Here is a 16,823-nt window from a genome sequence, read left to right on the forward strand (position 1 = left end):
GCACGGGGTGGAAGGCAGGAGTCCGGTCAAAAGAAACCATGCTAGCCACTGGAGGAAGAGGTTTCTGTTCCCTGAGTGACCAGGGCAAGGGCTGCCTTAGAGCAATCAGGAACCTGCTAGAACCAGTTAAGACAGGCAAGCTAATTAAAACACCTGGAGCCAATTAAGAACTTCCTAGAATCAGTTATAGCAGGCAAGCTAATCAGGACACCTGGTTCAAAAAGGACCTCCCATCAGTTAGTGGGGGGCATGCAAGGACTGAGGTGGTGTGCTGCTGGAGAACTGAGGAGTACAAGCATTATCAGGCTTCAGGAGGAAGGTCCTGCGGTGAGGATAAAGAAGGTGCTGGGGTGAGGCCATGGGGAAGTAGCCCAGGGAGTTGGAGCGGTCATGTAGCTGATATAGCTTCTATCCACAGGACCCTGGGCTGGAGCCTGGTGTAGAGGGTGGGACTGGGTTCCCCTCATCTCCCTATCTGAGACAGGAGGAGTTGACCTGGTCTGTGAGACACACCAGAGGGGAAGGTCTATTCGGAAAGAGATCTTGCCTGTCCCTGACCCACTAGGTGGGACACAGAGACTGCGGCGATTGCTCTCTGTTTTCCCCCATGCTGAGGTTAGCTGAGTGAATGGCAGGTGTGAGCCTCTAGCAAAAGGCCCAAACTGAGGGCTGCTGTGAACATCTAGGACGAGAAAATCTGCTAGAAAGTGCAGGACCCACCAATGAAGAGGAGGAACTTTGTCACACTCCATATGGTTAAACTGAACTTCTCTATTTCTATCCAAAATCCTCTCTTCTCTATTACCCTCAGCAACTTGCATATCCTTCCTGACCCAAAGGCTAGTAAAGAAAATACAACTGTTCACTCCCTTCTCTGCCTCCTCACCAAAAGGATCAGTATAGGATTTCCTCTGTTATAACTAAAATATCAATCTATTCCCACACTAAAATCTTTGACCAGTACTTGATCATGTCACATCTAGATTGTCCTCATGTTCAAAGCCCTTCACAAATCCTCTCTCCCTTTCCTCTCTATTCCCATCTCTTTTCATTGCCCCCCACCCCAATCTAAGCACCACAACTAACCAACCATTAATCATTTCCCTCTTCCATTCTTTTATGGATTCTTCCCCGTAGCTGTCTATACCTGAAAAACTCCTGAAATTATCTGAGTCTGTAGATTAAATACCACAATAAGACTTGTACGTACTCCTCTGAGTGCTAGCTTTCCTACTTTTATATTTCTTTCTTCCATTGGTTAAACATTTATTTTCTAATCCCATAGGCTGGAAGCCATTAAATCAACTTCTTTTGTTTAAAAGTTTACAGTCAGTTCACTTTGGTTTTGTATGATCTCATCTTAACACAAAGAAAACAAAATGAGAGAAAAAGAGGAGAGAGAGCCAGTGCTTTTGTCCTTGTGGAACTATGTTTGAAACATATTATAAACAGACATGTAATGAGAAATCTGGATTTAAAAGTGACACAACCTACTGCTCAGTAAGACCAGATCCTATCTTGAAACTATATTTAAATTTAAAAGTTAAAGAAAATTGCTCACCATTCTCTTAATGAAATCCAGGAAACTTCAGCAGAGTTACCTGGGGGGGAAAAAAAAGTCCTCCCTGCAAAAACAACTCATTCTAAGAGCCTTCAGTTACATAGAAAAGCCTCTTTCTAAATAATCTATTTCAAATTTAATTCTTGATATATTCAAATGATACATATTTTTTTAATTAATGGTGAGATATAAGGACAGTTTTATATTTTAAATATTTTTAAAACAATACTATCAAGCCATCACTGTTCAGCACTTTAAACACATTGGGTGAAGTCCTAGGCCCATTGACGTCAATAGGAGTTTTGTTAGTGATTTACTGGCAGAACTAAATGCACACATAGAATGCAATTATTATTATTTTAAATAATGCCATATTGGTTGATACAAGGATCTATAACCTCAGATCTGTGTCCCATTTCGAGTTCTATCATACATTTTCTGCGTAACTTTGGCCACATAACAACTTCTCTTATAAATTTATTGTAAACTGTAGGATCAACTACAGGCCAGTATATCAATTAAAGCTCCCAGCAATTTCTGTCTTTCTCCATAGTTTTCTTTATTTAACAAAAGAATTCAACTCTGTGTCAAATGTTTCATAGACTCTATAGTTCTTTGCTGAAACTCTGGATCTTCTCCTTGGCCTTTTCCAAAGCCTCTCCCCATTCTTTCTGCATGTATCTCCTAGTAGACCTTTCACCTGCCTGGGCATGGAGGACAAAAGCTCCAAACCCCAGCCTGTCTCCTTCTCTGACTGAACAGGCCCTTCCCTCTTATAGTGCTGCCTCCAAGCAGTCACATGAACCATGGTCACCTGACTCAGTCAGTCAAAGCCTTCAGACAGGGCACTTTTTTTTTAATATGTACATGCCCCAGAACCAATGACCTGTTGTATTTATCTATTAAAAACGGAAGGAAGGGAATATTAGCCTATATCCTAGGGAGCAGTGTGAGGCTTCAGTAAACAGAGGTTGTGACATACAGTGAATTATTAGGACCAGCCACTAGAACTTAGAATCTCCTGGCTCCTCTATTTGAGCACAAATCTACATTCCTGCTAGGTTAAGCAGTAGAATGTTGTCACACTGTAACAGAGGAATGTTGTCAAAAGTGCCAAAACCTCCTACCTAATCAACTAGATATACACAAAGGGTGAATCAAAAGCAATTGTAACTGGAACGTTCAATGATTCAGTAATGGCTGTTTACCTGCCAAATTCTAATGTTCTGCTTCACCCATTTCAGCACTATCGCTCTGCACATAAAGGTCACCAAAAATATTTTTGAATGGGAAAAGTGCACTTTAAAAGGTGGAAGGCACCTTGGATGACAGTAATCATGAAATGATGTCTGTAACTCAACTTTAGTAAGGCTTTTGATACTGTCTTAAATGACCTTCTCATAAGCAAACTAGGGAAATGTAGCTAAGAACCTACTCTAAGGTGGGTGCACCACTAGTTGGAAAACTATACTCAGAGTAGTTATCAATGGTTCACAGTCAAACTGTAAGGGCGTATCAAGTGGAATCCCACAGGGACCTGCCCTGGATCGGGTTCCATTCAAGATCTTCATATAAGATTTGGATAATGGCATAGAGAGTATACTTACTACATTTGAGGATGATACCAAGCTGGGAGGATTGCAAGCACTTTGAAAGACAGGATTAGATTTCAAAATGATTTTGGAAAACTGGAGAAGTGATCTGAAATAAATAGGATTACATTACATAAGGAAGGAACAATCAACTGCATAGATACAAAATGGAAAATGACTGCCTAGGAAGGAGTATTGCAGAAAAAGATATGGGGGTTATAGTGGATCACAAACTAAATGAGTCAATTACATAATATCCATGGGACCTTTCCACATCTGGGAAGGGAAAAAAATGTTGCTTTAAAGAACATGTAAGCAACATTTATATTTGTATTTATTTTTAAGTTGGTGTTCAAGGAAATGGCATTTTATCTCTAGTTACAGTAATTTTTTTGTGCTACAAATGAGGCAACACAAAAAGCACTTGAATCACATTATGTTTACACCTTCCAGATATTAATTTATTATTTGCAGACTCCAGTCTCAATTAGTCTAAGTTTCAACATAAATTCTGGAATTGTGCAGTATTTTCTTTGCTAGGTCTTGGTTTATAAACTGTAGTAGATGCTTTCAAATTCTCTTCTATATATTTTTCATTACATAGACCGCAGGATACTTGCCATTGTTCATTTGAACATTATATAATTTACACACGGTTTAATCTTTATAGTGCAAATAGACTAATCAGTGCATGTGATCCAAGCCAGATTTTTTAAAGAACAAGGAATGTTACTGAAAATGCATACATAAATATAAAAAAGATTTGTGACCATTTCATAATATAAAGGCTAAATGCTTGATCCTTCAACCAATGAAGTCAACAGAAAAGCCTTCAGAATCTGTATCTGTTAGTTATTGAGCTACCTGAATTCCAATTAACTCCAATGGGAGTTGAGACCCTCAGGAACTGGCATTATGTCTCTGCCAATTCTATCAGAATAGATTTTACTGAAAAAAAAACAACTCTCGGAGCTTTTCAAAGAATTCTTGCTGAAATGAGTTTAGATTTCTTTAAATAGCCTAATGTCAAATAGTATTTTAAAGATATGGATAGATATTGGACTAGACTATAGTTGGAAATGTATGATTTGAATATCTAAATATTAACATTTGAGATCTGCTGATCTCAGCCGAACATTTCAGATTAGGTCTTCAAAACGTTGCCTCTTAATTTCCATAAAATATTCACTAAAAAGTTATTAGGGACCCTCTTATAACCTTAGGACTTCATCCTGCTCCCATTTAAGTAAATGGAAAAACTTCTAATAGCTTCAATGGTGCAGGTTACATCCTTAGTGAGGGGGAAAAACATGCATTTATGCAAACTTTTAAAAAATATCGATCATTTGTCCAAAATGGATCAATGAAGTGTAACACCATAGTACTGAGATATTTACAACAAAATAAATACCTGACAAAGTTCCAAACATAAATTAGTTTATTAAAATTTAGTAGACAAAGAACCATTGCATAAATAATTATATCTGGTGCAATCTTCTTTCCAACATATTTTACAGAAAAAAATATTCTTAAATTTTGAAACAGATGGGTATTTCAGGATTTTAAAAGTCTTGGAACTGATTTAAAGGATTAAAAGTTCTAATGGTGAAAAAACACATGCATTATAATTAAAGAAATGCAATTAAATTGTTTTGTTTCTCACAATCTCTTTGTAATTAGAGTTCATGCTTGAAGCATTACAACCAGTCAATTACTGTGCACAAAAATAAGATTAACAGAGAAAGTACACAACTATTCAAAGCTTAAGAGAACTAGATACAGTGCAAATTTTCAGGACACAACCTGAATGAGTATCTCAGATGTGATTGATGTCAGAATTCACATTTTCAGTATTTCATAAAGTAATACACTAGTCTGTACCGTACATCCTAAATGATAACCTTCTTTTAATTTTAATAGATTTTACTATTACACTTATTTGAAACAGCAGATCCTTTTACCATGTAAGTACAGTTTTCCATTTTGACATGCTGACAAATTTCAGCCAAAGTGCCTGTATATTTTCTTGACAGATGCAATACCTCTGGCATTTGTATTTTAATAAACAAAAATCATGGCAGCAATATCTTGGGTTCTGTGTGAGACACGTACTTTGTTTTGACAGCTATCAGACATTGTTAATTTTCCATGCACATAATCTATTCAAACCAGTTTTCCTTTAGTAGAAAATGTACAGCATCATCAAATCCATTTTGGTACAGTGATTCCATCTTCTTCTGGCTTGGTGGGAATAAAGCTTGATTAAGTCTTACCAGGTTGGCCACAGACAACTGCAACAGAGAAGTATTTTAAGTTAGGCAACTGTCAGGACCAACTATTGTATTTGATTTTCTTGTTCTCTTTGTCTCTTCATCTCTCTTACCTCCCTTTAGGATAGATAGATGATGTTTCCAAAATCTAAGGACTATTCAAGACACCAGTTGATCATCCTGATAGTGTAATGATTGTCTGGCTATAGATTTGCTCTCCCTCCTTACATTTTAGATTCTTTCATTAAGACCATTTTATTTGTAGGTAATTTAATACAATAATAAATTACAATGAATAAGATATTAGACATTTATTAGTTTAAATGATTAACTCATTTAATATATATTTTATTTCTTACACACTTCACAAATGGTGCAATATAATTATAGAATAATAATTACCTTTTATTTGAAATAAATAATTCATCAAATTTTGCAACTATGGAATCACCAAGTGTCTGGAGCCTTGTCTGAGTTGAATAGGGCAGTTCAAAACTCTCAGAACTATTGTTTCAGGTTGACTGCAGATTCAGACACCCATCACTACATCCATTTACTTGGTTAACGCTTTCAAGGTTGTCTCTGTAACTGAGGACTAAAAACTGTTTTAAGTGACACCTGAGATTCTGGAGCACAACTGTGGGGCAGGAAGTGACTTCTGTGGCAAATTCCACAGATGCTGAAAACAGAGGGCCCTCCAAATAAACTCTTCATCATTTATGGACAAGGCACCAAACTTTGCTTATACAACCAAGACTCAGCTAGATGACTCAGTTGGCCCATATCAACTTATTTTCTATATGGATACATGGTGCAAATAGTAGCCAAGTAATGTGTGGCAGATAGCATATACATGTTAATTCCACCTACAAAATAATCTTTCCAAACCATTCCTACTGCTGAAATCCTTGTCCATATTCTAATCATGTTACCTTGAATAATGCAACTTTTTCCTGTCTGTCCTCAGCACTCCCTCCCTCCATTAGTTCAAAATGCCACTGCCAAAGTTATCTCTCTCATCACTTAATCCACGTTCCTGAATCTTTCCATTGGTTTACTGTATCTCAGGGTGATTTCACTCTTGTACAGAAGACTAGCACACCACTGAACTCCCAATTAAGACCTATTTTAAGTGCTTAATTAGGACTTTGGTGGTGCAAAGTCCTGGTGCTGGTCATCTGCATAGGAAAAAAAATTGTCATACTGCATATGACTCAAGTTCCTCATTCTCTTCACAAGTAAAAAGGCAGAAAATACTGCAAGTGAACTGTTGACTGAATGCCTGGCTTGGATTTGTGGAACACTGCTCTGGGAGAGAGGACTATAGGAACAAGACAGCCTGCATCTCACAAGCAGGGAGCTAATCTTCCCAGTTGGAAACTAACTGGACCAGCTAGGAGGGCAACATAGGAGGAGGAGGCGGCAAAAGCAGTAGAAACTCAAATCCAGTGCATCATAAATAAACTGAACTGATGTGATACACAATATGAAGACACAACATTTTTCAGCTGTTCTGTGGAAGGAGTCTGGACAACAAGCAAGAGCAATTGGAAGTTTACACTGGTGAGAATAAATTTGATATAATTGGCACTACTGAAACAGTGGGATGATTTGCATGACTGGAATGTTAAAATCCCTGGTTTAGGAAGCCCAGAATGGGTGAAAGAATTGGGATGTGATATTAAAGATACAAATAACTCTAAAACAAGTAATGGTAACTCAGAAGCATAGGATCTTGAATACATATGAATCAATGTGCTAACTAATAAAGCTCAGGAGAGTGTATTCATGGGAGTCTGTTACAGACCATTGAATCAAACCAGAGAGCAGGATTAGTTACTTCTTAAGCACCTGTCTTTAATATGAGGAAGGAAAAATTGTGTTGAGGGGGGACTTTAATATCAGCAACGTACACTGGAAGAATCAAGCAACCAATAGAAAAAAATTTTCACAGTGTCTAAAAATTATAGACAATTTCCTAACACAAAAGTATTGCACCCAAAAGGAGTTAACTCTATTTTGGACCTCATTATGATGGAAAAACAATCATTGGACTAGAAGTTGGTATTTGCCTAGGGATCAATGATTGTGACATAACTACATTCAATAAAGGGCAAACAGAGGACAATCCAAGACACAAAAGGGTTCAAAAGGGTTAATTTCCCAAAGATGAGGAATATTATAAACAAAATGGATTGGAAGAAAAAATTTAGACAGAAAAATCTGAATGAAAATTGTGAGATCTTATTAGATGTCAAAAAAGCCATAATTTCATAAACAAGAAAGAATACAAATTTGTCTGAAAGCCCATCCTGGTTCATTAGCAAAGTGAAGGGAGCAATTAGAAATAAAAAACCCAAATATATAACAAATGGAAAAAAGGAAAATAAACAGTAATAGATAATTGATAAGGGAAGCTAAAGACCTCAAGGGGAAAAAAAGGATGGAAAGGCTAAGGACAATAAGGAGCATAAGTACATGTGACCCTACCAGCATCCACTCAAGGTGCCCCAATTCATTAATAATAAAGTATCTGATAGGTGTCATGTCATTGGAAAACTAACAACACACTGATCATTAATATTTTGAGTGGTGTATACCAAGGGGCTATACAAATATGAAGGAAATGTAGAAAAGGTGTTTACCAGACAAGTAAACAGGTTTTTCCCAGACAAAGGACAGCCTGATGCCTCCAGAGGTCATCAGAGTCAATAAGCAATCACATGTCATTTGCATTTTAGCAAACGGCAGTGGAGGAAGAAACCATGGAAAGTTCTTCATTAGCAGAAACCATGTCTCCTTCCTCACAGCCTAAATGAGCTTTACTTTGGGTGTGGGGAGGTAACCTTCAGAAGAGTCAATTTCTAAAGTTCACTAGATTATAAAAGAGAGACGCAAAGACCCCCCTAAGATGACAAACGAAACAAGCACTATAAACTTTGTGGGACATCTTGACCAGATGGGTGGTCAGCCATCTTGCTGGAAGGTTGATAAGGAAACTACCTTGAACAAAGGCTGTAGGTTACACACTAGAAAGCATTTTTGACTTTTATTTGGTTGGAACCATTTCTAACACTATCTTTTGTACTTGAACTCACTTAAAATTCTATATACTTTTGTTAATAAACTTGTTTTACTTTCAATCTATAACAACCTGGTGCTGTGTCTGAATCAAAATGATTGCTAGCTCCTGTTAAAGTCATAAAGCTGTGCATTTTGTCTCTTTACCAGAACAAACAAACCTTATTATTCCACTGAATGGCCCAGGGAAGAACTAGACATTGCAGAGCACATGCTTTTGGGAAAAACTGAGACTGGGGAGGAGTATTTGGGTCATCTTGCAAGATATAACCAGAGCTGGTGTATACTGGACTGTGGCTAGGGTTTAACAAGCAGGCTGCTGGAATCAGAGTTGCTGGTTCAGAGATGCTTATCACAGACACTCAGTGCAGGGCTTGTCTGCAGGCTGTCGGTATCCAGGCTGAGCAACAGCAGCAGAGCATTTCAGGCACAAGCATTACGGTCAATCGATGACAAATCCCTTACTGGTTTGGCTTGCAGTATATTAGGAACAAAAGAAATCCCTCAAATGGTATACTACCCCATAATCCCTTATTAACAGATGGAGATGGTAAAATTGTTAATAATGATGCAGAAAAGTTCCATAAATATTTCTGCCCTATATTTTGGGGAAAAAAAAAAGGGGATGAAGTATTCATTTCAGATGTGGATGATGTACTTTCCAGCCCATTAGTAACAAAGGAAGTTAGTCAAACATCATCTACAAGGAATAAACATTTTTCAATCAGCAGACCCAGATAACTTCTACTCATGTGTCCTGAAGAGTTGACTAAGGAGATCTCTGGCCCGCTGATATCAATTTTTAATAAGTCTTGGAACAGTGGGAAAATTCCACAAAATTGGAAGAGTGCTAATGTTGTGCCAATACTCAAAAAGGGTAAGTGGACAGGTAACTATAGTTAGTTAACATGACATAAATCCCAGCCAAAATAATGGAAAATCAGATATGATATTCAATGGATAAAGCATTAAAGGATAGGAATATAAATAATGCCAGTCTACATGGTTTTACAGAATGTATGTATTATCAAACAAACCTGATTTCATTCTTGGAGGAGCTTACAAGTTTGGTTGATAAAGTTAATTGCATAGACCAGGGATTGGCAACCTTTGGCACGCGGCCTGCTAGGGTAAGCCCCCTGGCGGGCCGGGCCGGTTTGTTTACCTGCCGTGTCCGCAGGTTCGGCTGCTCGCGGCTCCCACTGGCCGCGGTTTGCCGTCCCAGATCAACGTGGGCTGCGGGAAGCAGCACGGGCTGAGGGATTTGCTGGCTGCGGCTTCCCGCAGCCCCCATTGGCCTGGAGCGGTGAACTGCGACCAGTGGGAGCCGCGATCGTCCGAACCTGCAGACGCGGCAGGTAAACAAACAGGCCCGGCCTGCCAGGGGGCTTACCTTGGCAAATTGCGTGCCAAAGGTTGCCGATCCCTGGCATAGACCCAATATATTTCAACTTGTAATGTGTTTGACTTAATACTGCCCCACGTTCTGATTAAAAACTAGCACCACAAACTACCATTAAAGAACACATTGAATTGATTAAGAACTGACTAACTGACATATAGCTCATAAAATAGTTGTCAATGGGGAATTCATGTTGAATGGGATATTTCTAGTGAAGTTCTGCAGGGATAAGTACTAGTCCAGACACTGTTCAACATTTCATCTATGAGCTGGAGGTAAATATAAAATTACTGCTGATAAAATTTGCATATAACACTAAAACTGTCAGGGTGGTAAGTAATGAGGAAAACGGCAATTATATAGAACAATCTGGATCTCTTGATAAGTGGGTCCATTCAAACCAAAGGTATTTTAATACAGCCAAATGCAAGGTGATACATCTAGGAACAAAGAACCAGGAACAAGGCTATACCTACAGAATTGGGGACTGTGTCCTGGAAATCAGTGAGTACGAAAAGGATATAGGTGTCAGAGAGAACAAACAACTCTACATGAGCTCCCAGTGCCATGCTATGGCAAAAAGGGTTTATGTGATCCTTGGGTAATATAAGCAGGTTTTACCTCTGTATACAGCACTGATGTAAGAGATACTGGAATACTGCATACAATTCTTGTGTCCACATTTTGAAAAGGATGTTGAAATATTGGAGAGTGTGCAGAAAAGAGCCACAAAATTTATGAGGGTGTGAGAAAATGCCTTACAGTGAGAGACTAAACAAGCTTAATCTGGTTAATTCATCAAAAATAAGATTGAGAGGTGACATCATTACAGTGCATAAGTGTAGAGAGAAAATACTGGGTACTAAAGGGCTCTGCAGTCTAGTGGAGTAAAGCACAACAAGAACCAATGGTTGGAAGCTGAAGTCAGACAAATTTAAATTAGAAATTAGGCACACATTTTTTTAAACAGGGATGGTGATTAACCTGGAACTAAATACCAAAGGAAATGGTGGATTTTCCATCTCTTGAGGTCTTCAAATCAAGCCTGGATGCCTTTCTGGAAGATATGCTTTAGTCAAAGACAATTTATGCTTTAGTCATACCAAATTACTGGGTTCTATACAAGGGTAACTGGGTGAAATTTAATGATCTGTGATACACAGGAAGTCAGACCAAATGATCTAGTAATCTCTTCTGGCCTTAAACTCTATGAAACTATAAAGAAGGCCCTTACGCCTTGTGTACACAAGGAAATTAATCAGCATATAAGGTTGCCCTGTTCAGGTTTTCCCTTTTCATCCTTTTTTGAGGTGGCTGTCCTGGAAAATCTTTAAGCGTGCTCAGTACACACTGCCAGCTGTCCAGTTTTGTGGGATCAGGATCATCCTGGATGTCTTGGATTTTTGTACCTCAGAGGTGACAACCCTACTGGCATAGTTACTGCAGAATAGCTCCCTGTGTGGACACTATTCTGGAATAAGTATCACCTTATTCTGGAATAATTACTACACTTTGGAAGTTATAGGTCATGCTATCTAATCTTTCCCCATGCCTTTGCTGGAGGAATTGTATTAGTATAGAATAACTTCTTTATCTTCTTCTATTTCTCCTTTTTTTTCTTTTTTTTTAACACTGCTCTATGGTATGGAGTTTGTAGCCTTTTTTAAAAAACTGTACATGTGTCCATTGAGAACATTTTATAAACTGAAAATCCAACACTTTTTTTTTTTTTTAAACACACCTGAAAAAGATTAGGTACTCAATTCCCATAAAAAGCCAATGGGAGTTGGGTACCAAAGTATCTTAGCTGTTCTTGAAAATCACATAAAACAGCTAGCAAAAATAAAAATAATTATGCTATCACCAAAATTAGTTAAAAACAAGTCACTCACCATTAAGTCTTGCTTTGCAACTTTAATATAGAGATCTACATGTCCTTTGTCTTGTGGACAGATATCTAATCGACCACTGAAAGGAGAAACAGTGACTGTTCGTCCCACAGGCAGAATAGGGAGGCCGTTGGTAAGGCCACCATCAATCCATTTCTATTGGGGGAAAAAAAAGTCAGAGTTTGTTATGTGCTGACTAGAGCTGGGTCAAATTTTTCATAGTGAATATTTTATTAGTTGAAAATGAAGTTTTGGTCAACCTGAAACTATTCATGAATTTGACATGAATTCACTGAATAGTCTTCTCCCTAAATATATTTTTCTGGACAGAGGAGGAGACGGCCTTTCCCTTATAACTGCCGGCCCACTAGTTTGATCATTCACCTGGGATATGGAAAACGCAAGTTTAAATTTCCCCTTGACCTGATATAGAGAAGAGATTTGAACTTGTTCTCCCTCGTTACAGGAATGACCCCTAACCACTGGACTATGGGATACACTGGGGGAGATAACTCATAGTCTTTCCTACTATGTATAAACAATGAAGTAGTCACTGGAGCGGGGACCTGAATTTGGGCATCCCACATCGTAGATCCGTGTCCTAATCACCAAGCTACAGCGATATTCTTACTCACTTTCTCTGGTCCAATGAATAGTGACTGGTCAAAAGGAGAGACAGAATCTCTCTATAGTCTGGTGGTTAGGGAATTCATCTATGATGTGGGAGACTCAAAACAGATTATTTTTTATTTACCAATTTTTTTGGCAAGTTTTTAATTCAGTTCGACCCAAATCGAATATTTTTTTTCAATTTTTCAAAACTGCTAACAGACAGAAAAATCAAGTATTTGCCCAGCTCTAGTGCTGAACCTTTGTCACTGATCCCCTTAGATCACATAAACCAAAAAAAGTTAAAAAACCATGTTGAATATATACTATCGTTCTTAAAACACTATAAAAGAAACATTATGTTTTCCTTAATACCAAATAAACCAAAATTCTAAAGTCTGGACAACACAAAGAATTCATTGTTCACTGGGTGACATTATATACATGTATTACTTTATTAGTGAATGTTTCATATATACTTGGTGCTCTGGTCTTGTCTTAAATCTTGACTCAGTGCTAATTTTGGTTTGTTTGTTTTTTAGTTAACATTAATAAGAACATACTAATATCAGTAAAATAAAAACCTCAAAAGCACAATTCCTCAGAGATTATACAGGATTTAGAATACTAATAATTTACAATTTTGCATGTTGATGTAACGTGTGTGTGTATATACATATAAACAATAGAAATGTTTTATGTTAATGTGCATGCATATATCTATATAACAACTCTAAGATCTAACAGGGTATTTGTCATAGGTTCCACCCCCACTCTGAACCTTAGAGTATAGATGTGGGGACCTGCATGTGAACCCTAAGCTTAATTACCAGTTTAGATCAATATGCTGCCACCATCCAAATATTTGAGTCATTTGGAAAACTCTGTCTTCCCCCCAAAAACCTTCCCCTCCCTGAGTAGCCTTGAGAGACTCCTCCACCAATTCCCTGGTGAACACCGATCCAAACCCCTTGGATCTTAAAAAAAGGAAGAATTACTCATTCCCCTTCCCTTTTTCCCCCCACCAATCCCTGGTGAGTCCAGATCCAATCCCCTTGGATCTAAAAACAAGGAGAAATCAATCAGGTTCTTAAAAAGAAGGTTTTTAATTAAAGAAAAGAAAGGTAAAAGAAAAAAAAACCTTTGGGAAATAGCAAACAAGCTGATCTCAGACAACAGATTCAAAACACAGGATGTTCCCCATGGCAAAAACGTTAGTACACACAAGAATACCCAATTTGATTATCTCCCTAATGCCAGGACAAGTTACAAAAAGAAAATAAACATAAACCTATTTATTTCCTTCCTTAATACTCACTACTCTGATAAGAGGCTGATTCCTCGATCTTTTCCACTCAGACCAAAACTGAAACTGACTCTAAACAAAGGAAACTTCCCTCCTTGCTTTTGAAACATCTTGTTCTCCCATTGGTTCCTCTGGTCAGGTGTCAGCTAGGCTAGGTGAACTTTTTAACCCTTTACAGGTAAAAGAGGCATTAACCCTTAACTATCTGTTTATGACAGTATTATAGAACAAAACAAAAATGTGTAGTCCAGTGAAAATATGGATGCAAATGAACTTTTTGCAGAAAGTTAAGATACAACTGAAATTCCAATTTCCATTGTTCAAGATGGAATTTCTATCTAATCATACATGAGTGCTTTGATATAACACTTCTTTTATTTACACTATTTATTTTTAAAAGACCAGTTTTTTCAGCTAATTAACAATCCAAGTAACTACAACAGAAGGTACTGCTTACACGTTTTATTTATGAGGGCTGTGAACAGCACACTGCACAAAAACTGCAGAAGTGGTCAGTCAAACTCTAGTTATAGATAAAAAGCCAACTTAAGAGAATTTGTCTACCCCATTCATGAGACTTCTCATTACTTCCAGAGGAGCAGTTCATTGGTACCTATCACAGAAAGTATGTAGATAAAACGCCACTAAAGTGTGTAATGAAGCTATTACTGTCATAGTGCTCAAATAAACACATTATAACTCACAATCAAATACTTCTGGAGAAATTCTGAGCCACGGTGCAATGCAGAACATTGCAGAAATTAATATTGTGTGTAGAATTTCCTTTCTGCCACAGAAATGAGCTACAGTGTTGCTAGCCACCAGTAGGGGCTGCTGGACCTGGCAGACCCCAGCTCACACATAGAAGGCGCTGCTGGGAGGAGGAGGAGGAGGGAGCTAGAGAGTTCATGGCAGCTGCAGTTCCCAGCATGCCCTGAAGGGAGGAGAGGGCGGCACATAGGAAATTCCATGCAAGTCTGGGACCAAGCATCAGGCTGTATCTCCCTCTGGATTCCTAGGGAGCAAGGGCGGAAGGGGCTGCAGGTATCTGATCCGGGGGGGAGGGGAGCACAGCTGGGGTCTGGGGGAGGAAGGAGGTTTGGGTGTACTGGCTAGGGGGCACCCTGCAGCTGGGCTTTGGGGGGGGGGAGGGTTGTGGGTGCCTGGCCCCCCAGATTGGCTCTGGGGGGAAACAGAGAAACAGGAACTAGGTTATCATAGGGTTTTTTTTAACTCTCTATTCCTGAGGGAATTTTTGTGTGTGTGTGTATTGTTACAGACATACTTGCTGACAGGTATTTTGAAATAAATTGCCAAAATAATTGAAACTGGCATGATTACATAGCATTATTTTGACAAAAAAATTAAGAATTTTGCAGAATTTCAAAATACTGTGCACAGAATTTTATTTTTTTTTTTGCCACAGAATGCTCCCAGAAGTAAGCTAACCAGTATCAAGTTTGTACACACTGATACAAATTCGGACGTAGTTTCAGGATTCTCAAACAAATAACTGAACACTAGTTAGATTGTATACATCAAAAGTCCTGTCTGAACTATTAAATTAGTAACTGAAATAATCAATTTAAAGATAAACCCCTAGATCAAAAAACACTACATTAGCCAATTGGCATATTATAACAATCTTTAAAAAAACAGGTGTAGTACTCCATTTATTCTTTGCTTGTCCAATGCTAAGACAATTTTGATAACAACTCAAGTGACAAAAGCGCACACATTCTGGCTATGAAAATCAATGACAGAATGCTGACAGGAGATGAGTATCAGGTCTTCAAAAAAGGTTAAAAAAAACTATGCCACATGATGGTAATGGTAATAGTAACATATTATGTTTCCCAATTTAATTCTAGCAATTTGTTTCATTATATTAACAGTGTTCTGAGTTACCATGAAGTTAATAGTTGCTATTCCGTGCACCTGCTGTGGAAAAAGGGACATTTTATAATTTTCTGCCATTAACTAACATTATCCTGACTGGTTAAGCTTTTTGGGGAAACAAAACCTATCAATCAATTTCAATAAATTATTTATGTCTAAACTATTATTATATTTATATATTAACTTGGGTCAGAAGATTATCTTCCCTGTTTTGACAGCTAGAGTATGCCTCACCAAATCTACACCAAAATTCATGCATTTGCTAACCTAGACTGAATTTGTTATATGCTTAAAGGGACATCTGAGTAAGGCTTTGACCTCCCAAAAAACAACAAATTTTCAAAACTTTATAATTTTGTTATTTTACTAATTGTAAATTGTATTTCTATAAACAACACAAGCGATATTAAGTCCTCATTGGAGGAATGAGCTGATAGCATGTGTGCAATTAATAAGTGCCCACTATCCAAGTGCAAAACAGTGCACATTTCTGTAAACTTAATGGCAGATGACAAAGATACCTCTGGGGTTCAGTCACAGGAAATGCGGTTGTGACAGCTTTCCAAAAGAGCCTATTACCTCTACTCTGCCTGGAAATGGTTTATGGCCTTTGTCACATGAAGTGAAACTAGTCCTTCAATTAGGCAGGCAGTGCAATAATCAATGAGGTGACCAACGTATAACAAGCATTACCTCTGTTTATAACATCTTCTGGTTCAGCAGCTCTTCTGGGGCTCTCCACATTCCACCACTTGGCTGCAAAGCTACCTCCGTAGTGGACTGGTCTTGGCTGTAGGCCAGCCTATTTTTCAGCTCTACAAGGGCAGTTGCCCTTGGCCCAGCTCACTATCTGTGACCAGCCATGTGATTCTGTAATCTGGCCTTCCCTCTGTAGCCAACTCTAAATCTGACAATTCCAGAAGATTGCTCCCTCTCTCTCACACACCTACATACTGTGACTTTATGACAGTCTTCTTTTTGCCTGGTCCACCAGAACAATTGGGTTGTCACCAATAACATATTACTTACAGTACTATATTTTTAATAAAAAAAAATCTCATATCCTACTTTCTTTAAATTCCCATTTTACTAACAGTTTAACATCCTCCAACTTTGTAATTTCACAACTCAAACTTTCAACTTTTTTTTTCTGTCTGTTTATATTGCAAAATGCCCCTCCTCAAAACGTCAACATTTGTGAGACCATACCCATA

General features: G+C 38.1%; 1 protein-coding gene across 6 annotated transcripts in view; it reads right to left on the minus strand.

Moving 5' to 3' along the window:
• Positions 1-4,642: 4,642 nt before the first annotated feature.
• PNPLA4 (patatin like phospholipase domain containing 4) overlaps positions 4,643-16,823 on the minus strand; it is a 47,484-nt gene continuing 35,303 nt past the window's right edge. For all 6 annotated transcript variants that reach the window (XM_039483304.1, XM_039483294.1, XM_039483277.1 and 3 more), the window contains 2 exons: positions 11,799-11,951; positions 4,643-5,444 (listed from right to left, as the gene is read on the minus strand). In XM_039483304.1, the coding sequence (XP_039339238.1) occupies positions 5,313-5,444; positions 11,799-11,951 (285 nt within the window). In that variant the 3' untranslated portion in view covers positions 4,643-5,312. The remainder of the gene's footprint in view (positions 5,445-11,798; positions 11,952-16,823) is intronic.

This window comes from Mauremys reevesii, linkage group 1, assembly GCF_016161935.1.
Source record: "Mauremys reevesii isolate NIE-2019 linkage group 1, ASM1616193v1, whole genome shotgun sequence".
NCBI lineage: Eukaryota > Metazoa > Chordata > Testudines > Geoemydidae > Mauremys > Mauremys reevesii.